Source organism: Schistocerca gregaria, chromosome 7, assembly GCF_023897955.1.
Source record: "Schistocerca gregaria isolate iqSchGreg1 chromosome 7, iqSchGreg1.2, whole genome shotgun sequence".
In the NCBI taxonomy this organism is placed as follows: Eukaryota; Metazoa; Arthropoda; class Insecta; order Orthoptera; family Acrididae; genus Schistocerca; species Schistocerca gregaria.
Window position 1 is genome coordinate 559566961 of NC_064926.1, and position 20254 is coordinate 559587214.

At 38.3% G+C, this 20254-nt stretch overlaps 1 protein-coding gene across 6 annotated transcripts in view; it reads right to left on the minus strand.

Moving 5' to 3' along the window:
* The window catches only part of LOC126281932 (neurobeachin), a 2071601-nt gene that overhangs the window by 750482 nt on the left and 1300865 nt on the right, over positions 1-20254 (minus strand). For all 6 annotated transcript variants that reach the window (XM_049981271.1, XM_049981272.1, XM_049981275.1 and 3 more), the window contains 3 exons: positions 17401-17527; positions 17209-17317; positions 1533-1708 (listed from right to left, as the gene is read on the minus strand). In XM_049981271.1, coding sequence (XP_049837228.1) covers positions 1533-1708; positions 17209-17317; positions 17401-17527 — 412 coding nt within the window. The remainder of the gene's footprint in view (positions 1-1532; positions 1709-17208; positions 17318-17400; positions 17528-20254) is intronic.

Genomic DNA, 20254 nt, shown 5'->3' on the forward strand with positions numbered 1-20254 from the left:
CATATGGTGCAGCATTATATACATTATGGTCATTCTCAAGCCAATGTTATTTGTCAACCATGCATCTCTCTACCCACATGTGAAAAGTGGCCCAATCTCTGTGACTTCTTCCTGATCTGCATGTAGTGCCTTTTGTTCCACTATATCAGTATCACCAAAAAGTTGATTACTATCTTTTATCTACAGTACCATCTTCATCACTGTTGTATGTACAGGGTGATATGTACTTGTCTATATCAGATGGTATTTGGAATTTATCTGTATTCTGCTCTTCCAAAAAACACAAACATTATCATCATATATTGGCCCGTATATGGTGGTCCTGTAACCATGTTGAAACAGGCTACTATCTGTCACAATCATTATTTAAAATATATAACAATGTATGTCGTGTAAAATCTACAGCCTTCCTGAGCTGGCTTTTTAACACATCACAAGTTATTCTTGCAACTGACCCACGTATACAATCACACAAGAAGCTACAAAAAGAATAATTATGCTTTGTTATAATCTCAGTCTTGGATCACAATGTTTATTTGTAATCAGGTTTATTATTTTAGCAGGTAAGGAACATCTTCAGATCTAGAAAATACAAGCACGTAGAGATCAACTAATTTACAAAACACTCCTAACTATATGAATGCAAAGCAGAAATCAACTATAAAACAGCTGTACAATATATCCATACCTGAGTACAAACATGTTGCATTACATATATCACACCATTACATGGTGCAGTCAAAACCAATGGTCATTTCAGCTTCATCAAACAAAAAAACTATTGTATGTAACGAGCACCACTGAAGCGTTCATAACGCACATGTAATGGTGCGTTATATGTAATGCAACACATTTTTACTGTGATGTGGATATGTTGTACAGTTGTTTTATAGTTGGCTTCTGCTTTACATTCATATAATTATGAGTGTTTTGTAAATTAGGATACCTCTATGTGCTTATATTTTCTAAGTCGGACACTGGCCATTACCAACCAAAATTAGTAACTTGGTTATAAGTAAAAAATGTGGTCCAAGACTGGAATTATAATAAAGCAAATATTTTTCTGGATTGCTGGAAACATTTTTGTACCCGTGTCATAACTTATAACAAAAATTATGTCAAAATATTTCTTTACTGCCAACACAGGAGGAAAAAGTACTAGGCTTGCTACACTTTATTTTTTATCTTTGAGAAGATACTGATGCAATGATTTCATCATGCTTGTTATCCATGATAATAATTTAAAATTATGTACAGAAAGATACAGAACATGCTTCACATACAATAGTGAAGAATACAATCCATGTAATGAACTCTTCTGAGTTTATGATAAATAAATAAAAAATAAAATAAAATAAAATAAAAATCATCCATACTCTTAGAAAATTAGACAGTGACAGGAATGCAGGGAGTATACTCTAACCAATGCAATTGCCTGCAGGTGAAGATCTTACTAGGCTTATTACACAGCAAAATGAGTACAAATTAAAAATATATGTGAAGTCTTGAACTTCCTGCTAAAAATTACATACTTTGCTGCTTGTGGGTCCATGTATCCCCATGCTCCATGCTTGTTGGACATAATGTTGCGAACTTTTTCCAAAAGTCTACTTGCTATAACATTGTCTCTACGGCGGGCAGCTGTGATTAAATGGTCACACATTCTCTCTTCCTCTCGGCGGTCAAGAAGTGTCTGTGCACATTGTGACTGAAAAATCCCATTAGTTAATACACAATGTGAATATGGAAGACAGGTTTGTAACAAATCAGTTAGCCATTAGACTGTAGTCACATTCTGTGTGTGTGTGTGTGTGTGTGTGTGTGTGTGTGTGGACAGGAGCTTTACATCGATTAAAAGATTATTAAACATTATAGTTACATTTATCACATCTGCTCCTGTGTCACTGTTGTGAATGAAAAGTATCTACAAAAAGATATTTAGCTTACTCTCATACACATAACCCCCACAAGCCTCTGTTTTTGTATTAAATTTAAATGACAATACCAAAAGATGAAGTTGTTATAGATCAGGATCAAAGCCAGAAAACTAACAAATCAGAAGGACAGCTATGGGAACCACAATAATCCTGTCAGTGCCAACCATTTCACGTGCTAAATGGAAGAGTTAACATCCATACTTCAAATTCTTAAAACATACAGAAACCCCTCCTGTCCCCTCTTTATTGGTACATATGTATTGCCAACATCTTCGTGCTCTTCACTTGTAGTGAAGAATAACTGAGTCCACAGCTTAACTCAGTATCCTAACTCACGTTCACCTGTACCTTCTCCACAATGAATGCCACCATCCATAACATTAATGACTACACCACTGAGTCTAACATCCTGAACTCATTCCACATAGAACCAATTAACAAATAACAATTCCCCATATATGGCATATGCCATCCCTTCTTCATCACATCAACATCTGTCACTGCTTCTACATCTAACACTCTCTTCTTGCAGCAAAGGCATCCTACACATCTTTGTTTTGCTATCAAAATTTTCAACACCTCTACCAATAACATCTCTCGAGTGTCAAATTCCTCAATACATTACTCCAGCAAGAAGCCCTGAAATGAGATTATCAAATTTTCCCAATTTGCACTCACTGTCAATTTCAGTTACCTTCCTAACTCTATCAAAATTCTTGTCACACCAAATGCAATTTCCAAAACACCATCCCTATCCCAAAGTTCCTACTTCTGTAATCATTCTCATTGTGAAAACTGCATTATGCACCAGCCCATTACTGCTTGTTTCACTCCCACCACTGGTAACCCTACATCATCACAGGCAGGGCAATATATAAAACCAGACAGAGTAGAGTAGAGTAGAGTTTTATTAGTCCTGATAATCATATAGTACACAAATAGTACATTCTGATGTGGGAAAAGTCAATGTATAACAAAACATAATATTAAATTTGCATTAATGTCATTATTTCTACATTAAATGATCAGTGGGTTACAATATACAGAGCAAATATTGTGCAAAAATAAAAAGTAGATATTTTAACACAAAAAGAGCACATACTGTACTGGCAGATTAATGTTTGTATTACAGTAACATTTACATGGTAAATCACTAAAGTTCTAGTAACATTTATATGATACATCACTAAGGCAAAGACAGAAATCATTAGAGAACTTTCTGAAGGAACTCGTGGAGGCTATTGAAGCAGTGATGAGTTAAATATGCCTTAGCAGTTGACTTGAAATTTGCCAGGTCATTTATTGATTTAATTTTTGGGGGACGTTTACTATAAATAACTTTTCCATAATACAGGGTTCCTTTTTTTATTCAGGGTGGTGTTGGTGGGCTTTAGATCAAAGGTCATTTACATATAGCAGAAATAGAAGAGGTCCCAGAACTGAACCTTATGACACTCCATACTTAATGGTTTCATAGTCTGAATAGCATTGTGCAAGTTGATGAAATTTTGATGTTGCACTCCAGCCACTTGTTTTTGACTGCTTAGGTATGACTTTATCCAGTTGTTACATGGTCCTCTAATCCCCATGTTGTCAAGATTAGGCAATAGTTCTGTGTGATCTATGATATCAAAAGCCTTAGAGAGATCTTGACATTTTCCAATGACGTTTTCACCATTATCTAGTCTCTGAAGCACTTCACTTAATAGTGAAAAAATTGCTGTTTCAGTTGATCAGCCCTTCCTGAAGCCATGTGGTGCTGTGGATAGTATTTTGTGCTCTTCCAGAAAATCTAATACTCTCGTTTTTCCACGATTTTTGAGAATACATATAGTAGAGCAATGGGTGTGTAGTTAGCCACTCCATCCGTTTTATCTTTTTTGAGTACCGGTTTGAACTTAGCTGTTTTTAAGCATGATGGGAAAATCCCGGTTTAAAAGGAACTATTATAAAGGTGAGCTAATGGTTCAATAATGAGATCTCCACATTTTTTAGTAAGGCTGTCTGGGATGCCATCTGTTCCAGTGGAATAATTCACTTTTAAAGTTCTGATAACTGACAGGACTTCCTTCCAGGTTGTTGAAGAGAGAAACAGTGAAGTAGGATTTATGTTGGTATTTACAGATGACACTGGCCAGTTTGTATTGCAAGGTTCGATTTCCGCGATTAATTGCTCACTTATATTGCTAAAATATGTATTGAACACATTTTCTATTTCTTTTGGATCATTAATTTCTTTGCCATTACAATTCAATTTAATATTGGGATTCTGAGGAGAAACAAATTCAGTTTGCTGTTTCACTATACTCCACATGGTTTTGATTTTGTTATTGGTGTTATTTATATAGCAGTCATTCAAAATTACTTTAGCTTCTTTGATCACTTTTTAAGCATCATTTTATAATTCTTGAAATATGCAAGGAATTCAGGGCACACTATGGGAGACATGGAGATTTCATATAAATTCGTTTTCTAGCACATGACATTTTCATACCTGTTGTCAACCAGCAATTTTTTTCTGTTAAGCGTACTACAGTTGATTTTGATTTTTAGCTGGAAATGACATGTTAAAATAATGTGTAAATATATCCACAAATATGTTGAACTTCTCATCTGTGTTTTCATATCTGTTCATTTCAGTCCGTGTTTCCTTCTATAGTAAATTCCTAAAGTATTCAACGTTTTGATGGCTGAAGATTCTTCTTATTTTTATTGTTTCTGTTTGTTTAATTAACCTGGACCTCCCAGCAATGGCTTCTGTGCCAGGCTGTCCTTGCTGTTGCCAGTTGGCACCCACAGGGAGAGCTCCTGATCAGAATGGGTGGTATAAGGGCAGATGCTTGTGCATGAAGCGTATCAAGCTGCAATAATCTAGCCATTCTCAAATGGTTGTTTCTTCGAATGGTGAAGGATCATTGAATGCTGCTTCATATGACCCGGCAGCCTTCACATCCCGCACTATGCCATGGGAGGATGGCCAGGCTCACTGCCTTGGGATGTATTGGGGAGAAATTTGGTGAACTGGAATGTCTCAGTAAGATGCGGTCGGTCTTCCTGTTGATCACATCTTCTTCTGCCATCCAGTCTACCACTCTTTGTGCTTGTGATTGTCTTGGCAATGTCCCAGTCTTTATTACCCCTCACCAATCTCTGAATATTGTCTAAAGAGTGATTATTCATAAGGACCTAATCCTGCATTTGCAAACTGATGAGGAGCTCCAGGCTAGTCTGGAGTGATGCGGCATTTGTTTTGTTCGACGTGTGCAGAAGGGTCGCAAAGACAACTGCACCGATACTGGCATCTTCATTCTGGCTTTTGAGAGGAATACCCTCCCAGAGAAGGTCAAGGTTATGTGCTAGAGATGTGACGTGAAGCTGTACCTCCCACTACCCATGAAATGTTTTCGGTGCTTGCATTTTGGGCATATGTCTTCCCACTGTGCAGCAGACCTTCTGTGTGGTGACTGTGAACAACCACTCCATGAGGTAAGCCCCTGTGTTCCACCACCTGTGTGTGTCAATTGCCATGACCGCCACTCCTCTCACTCACCAGATTGCCCAGCTTACAAGAGAGAAGAGAAAAGAAAGGTGCACAAGTCCGAGGATCGCCTACCTTACACTGAGGCTCGCCAAAAATACGAGAGGCTCCATCCACTGTCACTTCCTTCAAATTTTTCCGCTGTTACATCTTTTCCCCCTCCTACCTGTTCCTTACCCCAGCCCCATCCCCATCTCCGCCTCTTCCCCTGCAGTACTCATGACCTCTTGTCCAAGCGCTGCTCCCCCTTCCTGGCCTGGGCTCTCCCTGGGACCCCTCTGCCTGGCGTCTCTCAGTCCGGAAGCCTCCTACCACAACTTGGCCGTGAGATGCACCATCTGTGTTCCCCAAAGTCAACTGCTCTCTTTCAGTCCATGTACTTCCTCTCTGGAATGACATAGTAAAGGCAGCAGAGGATCAAGTAGGTAAAAAGGTGAGGGCTAGTAGAAATCCCTGGGTAACAGAAAAAATATTGAATTTAGTTGATGAAAGGAGAAAATATAATGCAGCAAAAGAAGCAGTCAAAAAGAAATACAAATGTCTCACAGCAGGAAGTGCAAAATGGCTAAGCAGGGATGGCTAGAGAACAATTGTAAGGATGTAGAGGCATATCTCACTAGGGGTAAGATAGATACTGCCTACAGGAAAATTAAAGAGACCTTTGGAGAAAAGAAAACCTCCTGTATGAACGTCAAGAGCTCAGATGGAAGCTCAGTTCTAAGCAAAGAAGGGAAAGCAGAAAGGTGGAAGGAATGTATATAGGGTCTGTACAAGGGTGATGTACTTGAGGACAGTATTATGGAAATGGAAGAGGACATAGATGAAGATGAAATGTGAGATATAGTACTGCGTAAAGAGTCTGACAGAGCATTGAAAGACCTAAGTCGAAGCAAGGCCCTGGGAGTAGACAACATTCCATTAGAACTACTGACAGCCTCGGGAGAGCCAGCCCAGACAAAACTGTAGCATCTGGTGAGCAAGATGTATGAGACAGGCGAAATACCCTCAGGCTTCAAGAAGAATATAATAATTCCAATCCCAAAGAAAGTGGGTGTTGACAGGTGTGAAAATTACCAAACTGTCAGTTTACGAAGTCACGGCTGCAAAATACTAATGAGAATTCTCTACAGACAAATGGAAAAACTGGTAGAAGCCGAGCTCGGGGAAGATCAGTTTGGATTCTGTAAAGAAAGCAACCTATCCCTGATGTTACTCAATCTGTATACTGAGCAAGCTGTAAAGGAAACAAAAGAAAAATTTAGAATTGGTATTAAAATCCATGAAGAAGAAATAAAGACTCTGAGGTTTGCCGATGACATTGTAATTCTGTCAGAGACAGCAAAGGACTTGGAAGAGCAGTTGAACGGAATGGACAGTGTCTTGAAAGGGGGATATAAGATGAACATCAACAAAAGCAAAACAAGCATAATGAAATGTAGTCGAATTAAGTTGGGTGACGTTGAGGGAACTAGATTAGGAAAGGAGACACTTAAAGTAGTAAATGAGTTTTGCTATTTGGGGAGCAAAATAACTGATGATGGTCGAAGTAGAGAGGATATAAAATGTAGACTGGCAATGGCAAGGAAAGCGTTTCTGAAGGAGAGAAATTTGTTAACATGGAGTATATATTTAAGTGTCAAGAAGTTGTTTCTGAAATTATTTGTATGGAGTGTAGCCATGTACAGAAGTGAAACACGGACGATAAATAGTTTGGACAAGGAGAGAATAGAAGCTTTCGAAATGTGGTGCAACAGAAAAATGCTGAAGATTCAATGAGTAGATCACATAACTAATGAGGAGGTATTGAATAGAAGTGGAGAGAAGAGTAATTTGTGGCACAACTTGACTAGCAGAAGGGACTGGTTGGTAAGACATGTTCTGAGGCATGAAGGGATCACCAATTTAGTGTTGGAGGGCAGTGTGGAGGTAATTGTAGAGGGAGAGCAAGAGATGAATACACTAAGCAGATTCAGATGGATGTAGGCTGCAGTAGGTACTGGGAGATGAAGAAGCTTGCACAGAATAGAGTAGTATCGAGAGTTGCATCAAACCAGTCTCTGGACTGAAGACCACAACAACAGCACCAACAACCCTCTCTCTACCTTGCCCTCCTCCACCTCCAAAAGAGAAGAAGTATGTATGTAGCAAGACAACCCCCCTCCCCCTCCTCACCTCCTGGTTCCTCTGGAGGTGTCATCTCCCCTCTCATAACCTTGAGTTTGACATCATATTTATGGATGCCGTCCCATCCTTGTTTGAGGACCACAGACTGAGTGATGTGACGTCCTCTCGGCTTCTTTCTGTCTAACTTTTATTTTAATTTTGTGTTATTTTAATATTAGCACATGATTCATAGATGGCTGAACTGGTCCTCTGTGACAGTGGTTTTTATTTCCAGAGACAAAGTTTTTGCTTTACTTATAGAGCAGGGGCAGGGAGGTTGTGGTTGGGACGTCTCTTCATGTCCTCTTGGTCTGGGACCCCATGACCAACTCCCCATTGAAAGACTGATTTTTTTCCTGTTTTTAGATTTTGTCTTTTACTGCAAGTGTTTTAACGTCATTATTTTATAGTTTGACCCTTGACTGGATCCATCCACTTTTAACGGACCATATTTCTTCTGTGAGTAACATTGAAATTGCTGGGCTGATGACCTCGCTGTTTGCTCCCATAAACCCTCTCCATTAATCAATCAATGAGTTTCCAAATAGCTGGATTGTAAAAGGTAGACTATTGACTACTTGGTCTCATAAAAGACATTACACTACTTGAATTTTTCTGTGGGGCTTTATCAAGACAACGGTTCATGATGTACCAGATCTGTGCCATTGCATTTGAATAGCTATTGAAAATGTTATGTCTGCATTGCTGAAAAACACTTAGAGGGAAATTGAATATGGAGTAGATGTCTGTCACACCACTAATGGTGCACATATCGAGATGTATCAAGTGTGAATAAAACATTTGCCTTAACATCCTTGTAGAAACGTACTGTCAATAAACAACTCAATTACTTCTCAAGTCATTATATTTTATATTTTTATGTGTTTAACCTAGACACCCTGTTGTGTAAGGGTAACATTACACAATGGTACTGCTGATAAAATTAAAACCTCGTGAACCTCCTCACAACTTGCCTGGAAAGGTGCAGTATGTGAGCAGTGGTAAGAACAACACAAAACTAACATTAAAAATAAAAAAAATGGACAAAGTGTGGAAAAATTGAATAGTCAGTCACATGATATGCACAAGTCATTGACTGATATACTGATACAGTGTGTTGGAAAATATTAAAAATATTAAATAATATGTTAACATAATACAATTGGGTATGTAGATGAACGTTAATGCAAGCAAAACAAGGGTAATAGAATTTTTTTGTTGTGGTCTTCAGTCCAGAGACTGGTTTGATGCTAATCTATCCTGTGCAAGCTCTTCATCTCTCAGTACTTACTGCAACCTACAGCCTTCTGAATCTGCTTAGTGTCTACGATTTTTACCTCCACACTGCCCTCCAGTACTGAATTGGTGATCCCTTCACACATTAGAACATGTCCTACCAACTGCCATCTAATCTTCAGCATTCTTCTGTAGCACCACATTTCGAAAGCTTCTATTTTCTTCTTGCCCAAACTGTTTATCATCCATGTATCACTCCATACATGGCTACACTCCACACAAATACTTTCAGAAACGACTTCCTAACACGTAAATCTATACTCGATGTTAACAAATTTCCCTTTTTCCGAAACACTTTCCTTGCCATTGCCAGTGTACATTTTAAATCCTCTCTAATTTGACCATCATCAGTTATTTTGCTCCACAAATAACAAAAATCATTTACTACTTTAAGTGTCTCATTTCCTAATCTAGTTCCCTCAGTGTCACACGACTTAATTCGACTACATTACATTATCCTCATTATGCTTTTGTTGATGTTCATCTTATATCCTCCTTTCTAGACACTGTCCATTCCGTTCAACTGCTCTTCCAAGTCCTTTGCTGTCTCTCTGACAGAATTACAATGTCATCGGCGAACCTCAAAGTTTTTATTTCTTCTCCATGGATTTTCATGTTGTTGTTGTCGTGGTCTTCAGTCCTGAGACTGGTTTGATGCAGCTCTGCATGCTAATCTATCGTGTGCAAGCTCCTTCATCTCCCAGTACCTACTGCAACCTACATACTTCTGAATCTGCTTAGTGTATTCATCACTTGGTCTCCCTCTATGATTTGTACCCTCCACGCTGACCTCCAATGCTAAATTTGTGATCCCTTGATGCCTCAGGACATGTCCTGCCAACCAATCCCTTCTTCTAGTCAAGTTATGCCACAAACTTCTCTTCTCTCCACTTCTATTCAACACCTCCTCATTAGTTATGTGATCTACTCATCGAATCTTCGGCATTTTTGTGTTGAACCACATTTCAAAAGCTTCTATTCTCTCCTTGTCTAAACTATTTATCATCCATGTTTCACTCCATACATGGCTACATTCCATACAAATACTTTCAGAAAGGACTTCCTGACCTTTAAATCTACACTCGATGTTAACAAATTTCCCTTTTTCAGAAACACTTTCCTTGCTATTGCCAGTCTACATTTTATATCCTCTCTACTTCAACCATCATCAGTTATTTTGCTACCCAAATAGCAAAACTCCTTTACTACTTTGCCTCATTTCCTAATCTAATTCCCTCAGCATCACTCGACTTAATTCGACTACATTCCATTATCCTTGTTTTGCTTTTGTTGATGTTCATCTTATATCCAAATTTCAAGACACTGTCGTGGATTTTAATACTTACTCCAAATTTTTCTTTTGTTTCATTTACTTCTTGCACAATATACAGATTGAATAACATCAAAGATAGGCTACGACTCTGTCTCACTCCCTTCCCAAACACTGCTTTCCTTTCATGCCCCTTGACTCTTATAACTGCCATCTGGTTTCTGTACAAACTGTAAATAGCTTTCACTCCCTGTATTTTACCCCTGCAAACTTCTGACTTTGAAAGAGAGTATTCCAGTCAACATTGCCAAAAGCTTTCTCTAAGTCTACAAATGCTAGAAACATAGATTTGCCTTTCCTTAATCTATCTAAGATAAATTGTAGGATCAGTATTGCCTCACGTGTTCCAATATTCCTACGGAATCCAAACTGATCTTCCCCGAGGTCGGCTTCTACCAGTTTTTCCATTCATCTGTAAAGAATTTGCGTTATTATTTTGCAGCCGGGACTTCGTAAACTGATAGTTTGGTAATTTTCACATCTGTCAACGCCCGCTTTCTTTGGGATTGGTATTATTATATTCTTCTTGATGTCTGAGGGTATTTTGCCTGTCTCATACATCTTGCTCACCAGATGGTAGAGTTTTGTCAGGGCTGGCTCTCCCAAGGCTGTCAGTAATTCTAATGGAATGTTGTCTTCTCTCGGGGCTTTGTTTCGACTTAGATCTTTCAATGCTCTTTCAAACTCTTCACTCAGTATTGTATCCCCCATTTCATCTTCATCTACATCATCTTCCATGTCCATAATACTGTTCTCAAGTACATCGCCCTTGTATATATCCTCTATATACTCCTTCCACCTTTCTGCTTTCCCTTCTTTGCTTAGAACTGTTTCCATCTGAGCTCTTGATATTCATGCAAGTGGTTCTCTTTTCTGCAAAGGTCTCTTTAATTTTCCTGTAGGCAGTATCTATGTTAACCCTAGTGAGATATGCCTCTACATCCTTACATTTGTCCTGTAGCCATCCCTGCTTAGCCATTTTGCACTTCCTGTCGATCTCATTTTTGAGACGTTTTTATTTCTTTTTGCCTGCTTCATTTACTGCATTTTTGTATTTTCTCCTTTCATCAATTAAAATCAGTATTTCTTCTGTTATCCAAGGGTCTCTACTAGCCCTCATCTTTTTACCTACTTGATCCTCTGCTGCCTTCACTATCTCATCCCTCAAAGATACCCATTCTTCGTTTACTGTTTTTCTTTCTCCCTTTCCTGTCAATTGTTCCCTTATTCTCTCCCTAAAACTCTGTACAACCGCTTGTTCTTTCAGTTTATCCAGGTCCAATCTCCTTAAATTTTCACCTTCTTGTAGTTCTTCAGTTTTAATCTACAATTCATAACCAATAACTTGTGGTCAGAGTCCACATCTGCCCCTGGAAATGTCCTACAATTTAAAACCTGGTTCCTAAATATCTGTCCTACCATTATAGAATTTATCTGAAAACTTCCAGTATCTCCTGGCCTCTTCCATGTATACAAGCTTCTTTCGAGATTCTTGAACCAAGTGTTAGCTATGATTAAGTTATGCTCTGTGCAAAATTATATAAGGCAGCTTCGTGTTTCATTCCTTACCCCCAATCCATATTCACCTACTGCGTTTCCTTCTCTTCCTTTTTCTACCATCGAATTCCAGTCACCCATAACTATTAAATTTTCATCTCCCTTCACTATCTGAATAATTTCTTTCATCTCATCATACATTTCATCAATCTCTTCATTATCTACGGAGCTAGTTGTCTTATAAACTTGTACTACTGTGGTAGGCGTGGGCTTCGTGTCTATTGTGGCTACAATATTGCATTCACTATGCTGTTTGTAGTAGTTTACCTGCACTCCTATTTTTTTTATTCATTGTTAAACCTACTCCCGCATTACCCTTATTTGATTTTGTATTTATAACCCTGTATTCACCTGACCAAAAGTCTTTTTCCTCCTGCCACCGAACTTCACTAATTCTTACTATATCTTACTGTAACCTATCCATTTCCCTTTTTAAATTTTCTAACCAACCTGCCCGATTAAGGGATCTGACATTCCATGCTCCAATCCGTAGAACGCCAGTTTTCTTTCTCCTGATAACTGAGTCCTCCTTAGTAGTCCCCACCCAGAGATCCAAATGGGGGACTATTTTACCTCCGAAATATTGTACCCAAGAGGACGCCATCATCATTTAACCATACAGTAAAGCTGCATCCCCTCGGGAAAAATTATAGCTGTAGTTTCCCCTTGCTTTTAGCCATTCACAGTACAAGCACAACAAGTCCATTTCAGCTATTGTTACAAGGCCAGATCAGCCAATCATCCATACTGTTGCCCCAGAAAGTACTGTAAAGGCAGCTACCCCTCTTCAGGAACAAAATGTATGACCGGCCTCTCAACAGATTCCCCTCTGTTGTGGTTGCACCTATGGTACGGTTGTCTGTATCGCAGAGGCACGCAAGCCTCCTCACCAATGGCAAGGTCCATGGTGCATTGGGTGGAGGCGGGGTTAATAGATTGTATTCATATGAAATAGAATAATAATAGAATGTATTCATATTAAATCAGGTGATGCTGAGGGAATTAGATTAGGAGACAAGGCACAAAAGCCAGTATTTGGACATCAGAATAGTTGGTTATGGTCAAAGTAGGGAGGATATGAAATTTAGACTTTCAGTGGCAAGAAAAGCCTCTCTGTAGAAGAGAAATTTGTTAACATTGAATATAGACTAGAATTTTAGGAAGTCCTTTTTGGAGGTATTTGTCTGGAGTGTAGCCTTGTATGGAAGTGAAACGTGGATGCGAAACAGTTCAGGCAAGAAGAGAATAGAAGCTATTGAAATATGGTACTATAGGAGAATGCAGGAGATTAGATGGGTTGACCATATAACCAATGAGGTGGTGCTGAATAGAATTACAGAGGAGAGAAATTTGTGGCATAATTTGACTAACAGAAGGGCTTGGTTGATGTGTCTCATTCTGAGGCATCAAGGGAGCACTAGTTTAGTACTGAAGCGAAGTGGGGAGGGGGTAAAATTGTAGAAGGAGATAAGGAGATGAACACAGTAAACAAGCTCAAAAGGATGTAGGTTGTAGTAGTTCTTCGAGGATGAAGAGGGTTGCGCAGGATTAAATAGTGAGTAGAACTGCATCAAACCAGCCTTCAGACTGAAGACCACAACAACAACATGACGTGTTATAAATGATAAAAGACAAATATAAGAAAAACTCTCACAGTACATTTCTTATTTTTGTGTTCGTTTACACAGTTTGTCTAAAAATGAATATTCGCATTTTTGTGCTCATAGTCATTTATATATACAGGGTGTTACAAAAAGGTATGGCCAAACTTTCAGGAAACATTCCTCACACACAAATAAAGAAAAGATGTTATGTGGACATGTGTCCGGAAACACCTAATTTCCATGTTAGAGCTCATTTCAGATTCGTCAGTATGTACTGTACTACCTCGATTCACCACCAGTTGGCCCAATTGAAGGAAGGTAATGTTGACTTCGGTGCTTGTGTTGACATGCGACTCATTGCTCTACAGTACTAGCATCAAGCACATAGCAATAGCCGTGGCGCGGTATATTTGTATTGAGACAGATTTCCAGGACGAAGGTGTCCCGACAGGAAGACGCTCGAAGCAATTGATCAGCATCTTAGGGAGCACGGAACATTCCAGCCTATGACTCGCGACTGGGGAAGACCTAGAACGACGAGGACACCTGCAATGGACGAGGCAATTCTTCGTACAGTTGACGATAACCCTAATGTCAGCATCAGAGAAGTTGCTGCTGTACAAGGTAACGTTGACCACGTCACTCTATGGTGACTGCTACGGGGACAACCAGTTGTTTCCATACCATGTACACCGTGTGCAGGCACTATCAGCAGCTGACTGGCCTCCACGGGTACACTTCTGCGAATAGTTCATCCAACAATGTGTCAATCCTCATTTCAGTGCAAATGTTCTCTTTACAGATGAGGCTTCATTCCAACGTGATCAAATTGTAAATTTTCACAATCAACATGTGTGGGCTGACGAGAATCCGCACGCAATTGTGCAATCACATCATCAACATTGATTTTCTGTGATCATTTGGGCAGGCATTGTTGATGATGTCTCAGTAGGGTCCCATGTTCTTCGACCTACGCTCAATGGAGCACGTTATCATGATTTCATACGGGATACTCTACCTGTGCTGCTAGAACATGTGCCTTTACAAGTACGACACAACGTGTGGTTCATGCACGATGGACCTGCTGCACATTTCAGTCGAAGTGTTCGTACGCTTCTCAACAACAGATTCGGTGACTGATGGATTGGTAGTGGCGGGCCAATTCCATGGCCTCGACGCTCTCCTGACCTCAACCCTCTTGACTTTCATTTATGGGGGCATTTGAAAGCTCTTGTCTACGCAACCCCGGTACCAAATGTAGAGACTCTTCATGCTCGTATTGTGGACGGCATTGATACAATACGCCATTCTCCAGGGCTGCATCAGCACATCAGGGATTCCATGCGAGGGAGGATGGATGCATGTATCCTCACTAACGGAGAACATTTTGAACATTTCCTATAACAAAGTGTTTGAAGTCATGCTGGTACATTCTGTTGCTGTGTGTTTCCATTCCACAATTAATGTGATTTGAAGAGAAGTAATAAAATGAGCTCTAACATGGAAAGTAAGCATGTCCACATAACATATTTTCTTTCTTTGTGTGTGAGGAATGTTTCCTGAAAGTTTGGCCTTACCTTTTTGTAACACCCTGTATAGTATGCTGGCCAGTGACTTGTGCACATGGTATGTATCTGGGTCTACAATTTTTCACATTGGCTCCTTTTTTGTTTTTTGCATTAGTTTTATGTCATTCTTACCATTCATGACAAACTGCACTTTTTGGAGCCTGTAATGAGTGGGTTCATGATGTTTTGACGTTATTTGTGGTAGCGTTGATGGCGTTGTGTGTAATGTTGCACTTACATAATTTTTGTATATCACTTCTTTTTTTTCCCAGCTTAGATCTAAAGATGAGTGCTAGACAGATCAATATTGTTAATCATTAATAAAAGAAATAGTGCTCCAGATGGTGTTTGTTCATTCATTTGAGAAAAAAAAAATGACTTGAAAAGGCATTGGAAGATTAAGATGTCAAAGATAGTTTGCTGGTAATCAATGTATTAGTTTAAGTTTAGAGAATCTAGATGGATCTGACTGAGAATGTGAATCTGTATTAAAGTGAAGAGAGATTTCAAAATGGAATACAGAGAATGATTAATAATTCAGGAAAAGGGGAGAGAGAGAGAGAGAGGTAGGTAGGTAGGAAGGATATTTCTCTAGTGCAGGGCGGTTTTCTCCAGTTGTGTTCAGGGAACAATGGTGTTCTGCAGGAACTGAATAAGTATTCTGTGAAAAGCTATTGATAAGACATCAGCTTTCTTTCTACATTTTTCCTTACTTTAAAAAAAATTGTTATGATCTGAGTGTTATTAGTTATGATTTAAAATTGAAATAATTATTGAACAAATCCAGTTTTTCCCATTCTTTAAAATTCTATCAGTTTTATTAACCTTCAAAATAACAAGTTGTTCTATCAAAGTACCAGGTTTCTGAAAGTGTTCTGTCAGAGGAAATGTTTGAGAGCCCCTGACCTAGTGTTCATTAATGTGCTCTCCCAGTTAGTAGTGGTCATTTCAATATAAAAAGCTGTTCTGGACATGTTATATTAAAAATGCCATAACTGATACATTGTGAAAGACAGTATCAGCTGCTGCTGCCTAAAATCTCTCAAAAATTTAGGAAAAGAAGACAAGTTTGAAATCTCTGCTGTAGAACTAACCTCAATAAAAACAATCATCATTTGCCTGTACAGAAGTCCAAACTAAAACATAAAAATATTCTTTAAGCAACTTGAAGGTAGTCTTGACAGTATCAGGGACCTAAACAAAACAGTTATAATATGTGGAGACTTGAACATTAACTTTAACAAAGTTGCAAAAGATACAGATGATCTTATGGCTATTTGTGCAACATAGAATCTGCTCCCAATTATAAATTCCCCTACCAGAGTTAAAAGTGTATCCAGCACCACTATTGATGTGATGCTGATAATACTGATATACAAGGAAAGCCATGAATATGCAGCTATAAACTTCAACACAGGTTTCAGTGACCACTACGCACAGCTTCTTGAAATATCCACATCCTTTCGTCTTTCCCTCTCCTTCCTGAAGAAGCAACCATCGGTTGCGAAAGCTAGTAATTCTGTGTGTGTGTTTGTGTGTTTTGTTCATTGTGCCTGTCTGCCAGCGCTTTCCCGCTTGGTAAGTCTTGGAATCTTTGTTTTTAATATATTTTTCCCATGTGGAAGTTTCTTTCTATTTTATTTACATCATCATTAATTTGAACCCAAAAATTAATTGGTTACACACACATATCCATCCGCACATACACAGACACAAGCAGACCGTCTGTGTATGTGCGGATGGATATGTGTGTGTGTGCGCGAGTGTACACCTGTCCTTTTTTTCCTTTTTCCCCCCTAAGGTAAGTCTTTCCACTCCCGGGATTGGAATGACTCCTTATCCTCTCCCTTAAAACCCACATCCTTTCATCTTTCCTTCTCCTTCCCTCTTTCCTGAAGAAGCAACCGTCGGTTGCGAAAGCTAGAAATTCTCTGTGTGTGTTTGTGTGTTTTATTTATTGTGCCTATCTACCGGCGCTTTCCCGCTTGGTAAGTCTTGGAATCTTTGTTTTTAATACATTCTGTTTAATCATATAATTGTACATAAATTCATGTCCTGTTCCACCTACCCTTTCAAAATCACTTGAACAGTACGGTAACATGTAAAGCAACTTTCTGAAATACGATATTAATGATTTTGGCCTCTGAATAAAATGGCAAGCTAGTTAATAAGCACTAATGAAATATATAGAGAAGTATTAGCAAAAAATAGTAACCTCAAAGTCAGCATGCTTCAGAACATCATCAGCTCGCATTCTGTTTAAAATAAATTCTGCTTCATTTGCCACTCGTACAATGTGGTCCTTCATTGCATGAGATAACAATCTGGAAAAAAGTTCATTAGCATGTATCACTCATAATACCAACACAAAACATAAATGATGATGGCTTCACCAATAGATACTAACCGCCCCTCGTTGATCAATTCAATAAATGCAAGGCCTGCATGTTTCTGCAGAGAGTTCTGCCATTCTTGTGAACACAAGAGCATAACTAGTTCAACAACAGAATTGCTATTTTTGAAAGTTGTTAAACCTGAAACAGAAATGAAACACAAGTTTGTATGATTTAGTTAAATGTTACTCACTAATTATAATTTCATCCCTCAGGTGAAGCAATGGAATACAAAGCAAGGTTGTAACATTACTCTCTACATAGCATACTGTGAGAACCATGCTGCCCATGCAATAGATCTCAAATAATGAATTTACCTTGAAATCCTATTTACAGCCAATGCACAAAAAAAGAAGCAAAGCATTACAAATATACATCATACTTTGATACGTGTACAACAAAATATAAAGTTCATGCACATACATGAAACAACACACAACATAAATGCACTGTTAGGAGAAGAGACATCAATGGACAGATGTGGTCGCAATTCAGAATCAAGCCAAATGGATGAGGTACTGTTATAGCAGTACAACATGCTGAAGTTGCTCTGTTGGGTAGAAACTGAACTGATGCATTTAAAACCAAGATCTACAACGGATATTTTGGAACTGAATGTTAGAGGTAATATTGTTCAAAATAAAAAAACATAGACTAATTCTCTTCACAAAATTCACTGACTGACATCCAAGGTTCCTTAAAATCATAAATAGGGACAATAGGTTGCTTGATTTATTATGGAGTGAAAATTCATAAAACACAACACTACTGGCAGGATCATGAAGAAAGTATCACCACACAACAAGACAAAAAAAAAAACATATAATGAGCGGAAGTATTAATTGGACTATTCAGTATTTCCACTTATTTTGTCAAACTTCTCCCTGGTGGCAAAACAATATGCAGAAACCACTCTTTGGCAGGAGAAAAGGGCGAGGCAGGAAATTAAAATGCTAACATAAAGATGTGGTTCTATCAGCAAATGGGGTACTATGCAGATATCACATTTGTATTGGGTTGTCCTTTATTTTTGTAGCATAACTAAACAACATAAATATCCAGAGTGTCAAGCAAAGCAGCAATGGTAGTTTAAGTTTTTAGCACATTATTTTGACAATTGACTTGATCTTCTTTGTCATGTGTTGCAAGACATGTTTGGAGTCTAGATAGTATCTGACACTCTCTGCACCTGATAAAGATGACATGATCAATGATTCATATATTCTGCATCAGCCTGACTGAATATCAGAGAAATTGTGTGACTTTCTGCTTGTGCTTGAATCTGCAGCAACTTGTGTGACAGGGCGTAAAATTAGATTTCTTAAAAACCAAAGGGCACATCTTACAATGCACAGCTTTTTATTAGAAGGAACTGTAAAAATGGGCTTTGTTGCTGAGCAGCTATAAGTGACACGGACAAGTGGTGAGAAAAAAATTAGAAATTTTAAAAAAAGTACATGTTATACTCATAACTAATACATTTCTTTTCCTGCTCCAAAAGGAATGCAGTGATACCAGTAGCGTCCTTCTATTAGAGAGGGAAATTAAAAAAAAAGGGAGCGTCTCCTCTGGGAAGCACAGCTAACCATTATATACCCCAACGGTCACTGTTGATGTGTCTCCATAGTGACTACCATCAACTTCTCATATAAATACAAAGAAAATTAATGGCAAGGTTCCATTATTTCTATGTATTTAAAGGCTAGACCGCGCATGATATTTAAGCATTTGTAACTGTATTAATGTTCTGCTCAAAGTGGTGAGAAAAAAATTAGAAATTTTAAAAAAAGTACATGTTATACTCATAACTAATACATTTCTTTTCCTGCTCCAAAAGGAATGCAGTAGGTGCATACAAAGTGACTAACAAGTCATTTTTGTTCAAAAAAATTCATCTTGAGTCATCTGATTCCATATGCAGCTCACAGAGAAACTGATCCATGACATGTTGGGTGTAAAATATGCCACTGTGTACCTTGCACTTGAAAGACAGTAAAACAAGAGAGAAAGCATAAAGATACAAAACCGATCCTGTCGTTTCACTATTCCAAGGAAAAATAGTTGGTCTGGCAACTGAAAATATTAAGAGAGCAAAGTATCATCAGGCAACAAGGATATAATAAAAATAGACTTTTCTTCTATTTGTTTGTTCACTCACTTCCATTTAACATGTAAAATTTGTTTATATTTTTGAGTTCTGTGGTGTATACACCTTCATATCAAACCATGTTATCCTAGTAGCACACCATATACCAAATGATTGGTTGCTCTCCTGTTTGAGAAGCAACTAAAACAATCAGAAGACATTAAGAGATTGTATTAACTGCTGCCGTGTTTGCAATGACATGATTCTTTGAAATTCTGAGTGATTGCAAATTACCTAAGCTTTCTAAAGCTGTGGTAGCAAGAAACCATTTATAGCTTCCCCCACCATTTCCAATAATTTTCAGCTAAACATTACAAGCTCATGAAAGAAGCAAGTGACATACTGCTGTGAATGTGTGAAAAAGATATGCTGTGATCATGTGAGTATAAAGGTTGAAACTGAACAGTTGTCTCATATTAAAGCTCTCAAATTCTAATTATCTCTCTGAGCAGAGGTATTAAAATTACATGAATGTCCCAGTAACACACTACAAGCATATTCTCAAAATATGTAAAATAATACATGGTCTGGCTTGTTATGAATGGGCTAACACTGGTACTTGAAACTGTTCATTAATAGGACATATTCTATGCTAAGTATACAATGAGTGAAACACTATGTTAAGCACAATAATGACTAAAGAAAGTCTTTGTAGCCTATAATCAAGTCTTTGACCATAAAAATTAGCATTGGTCTGCTATTACCCGTATTTGCTGTTGACA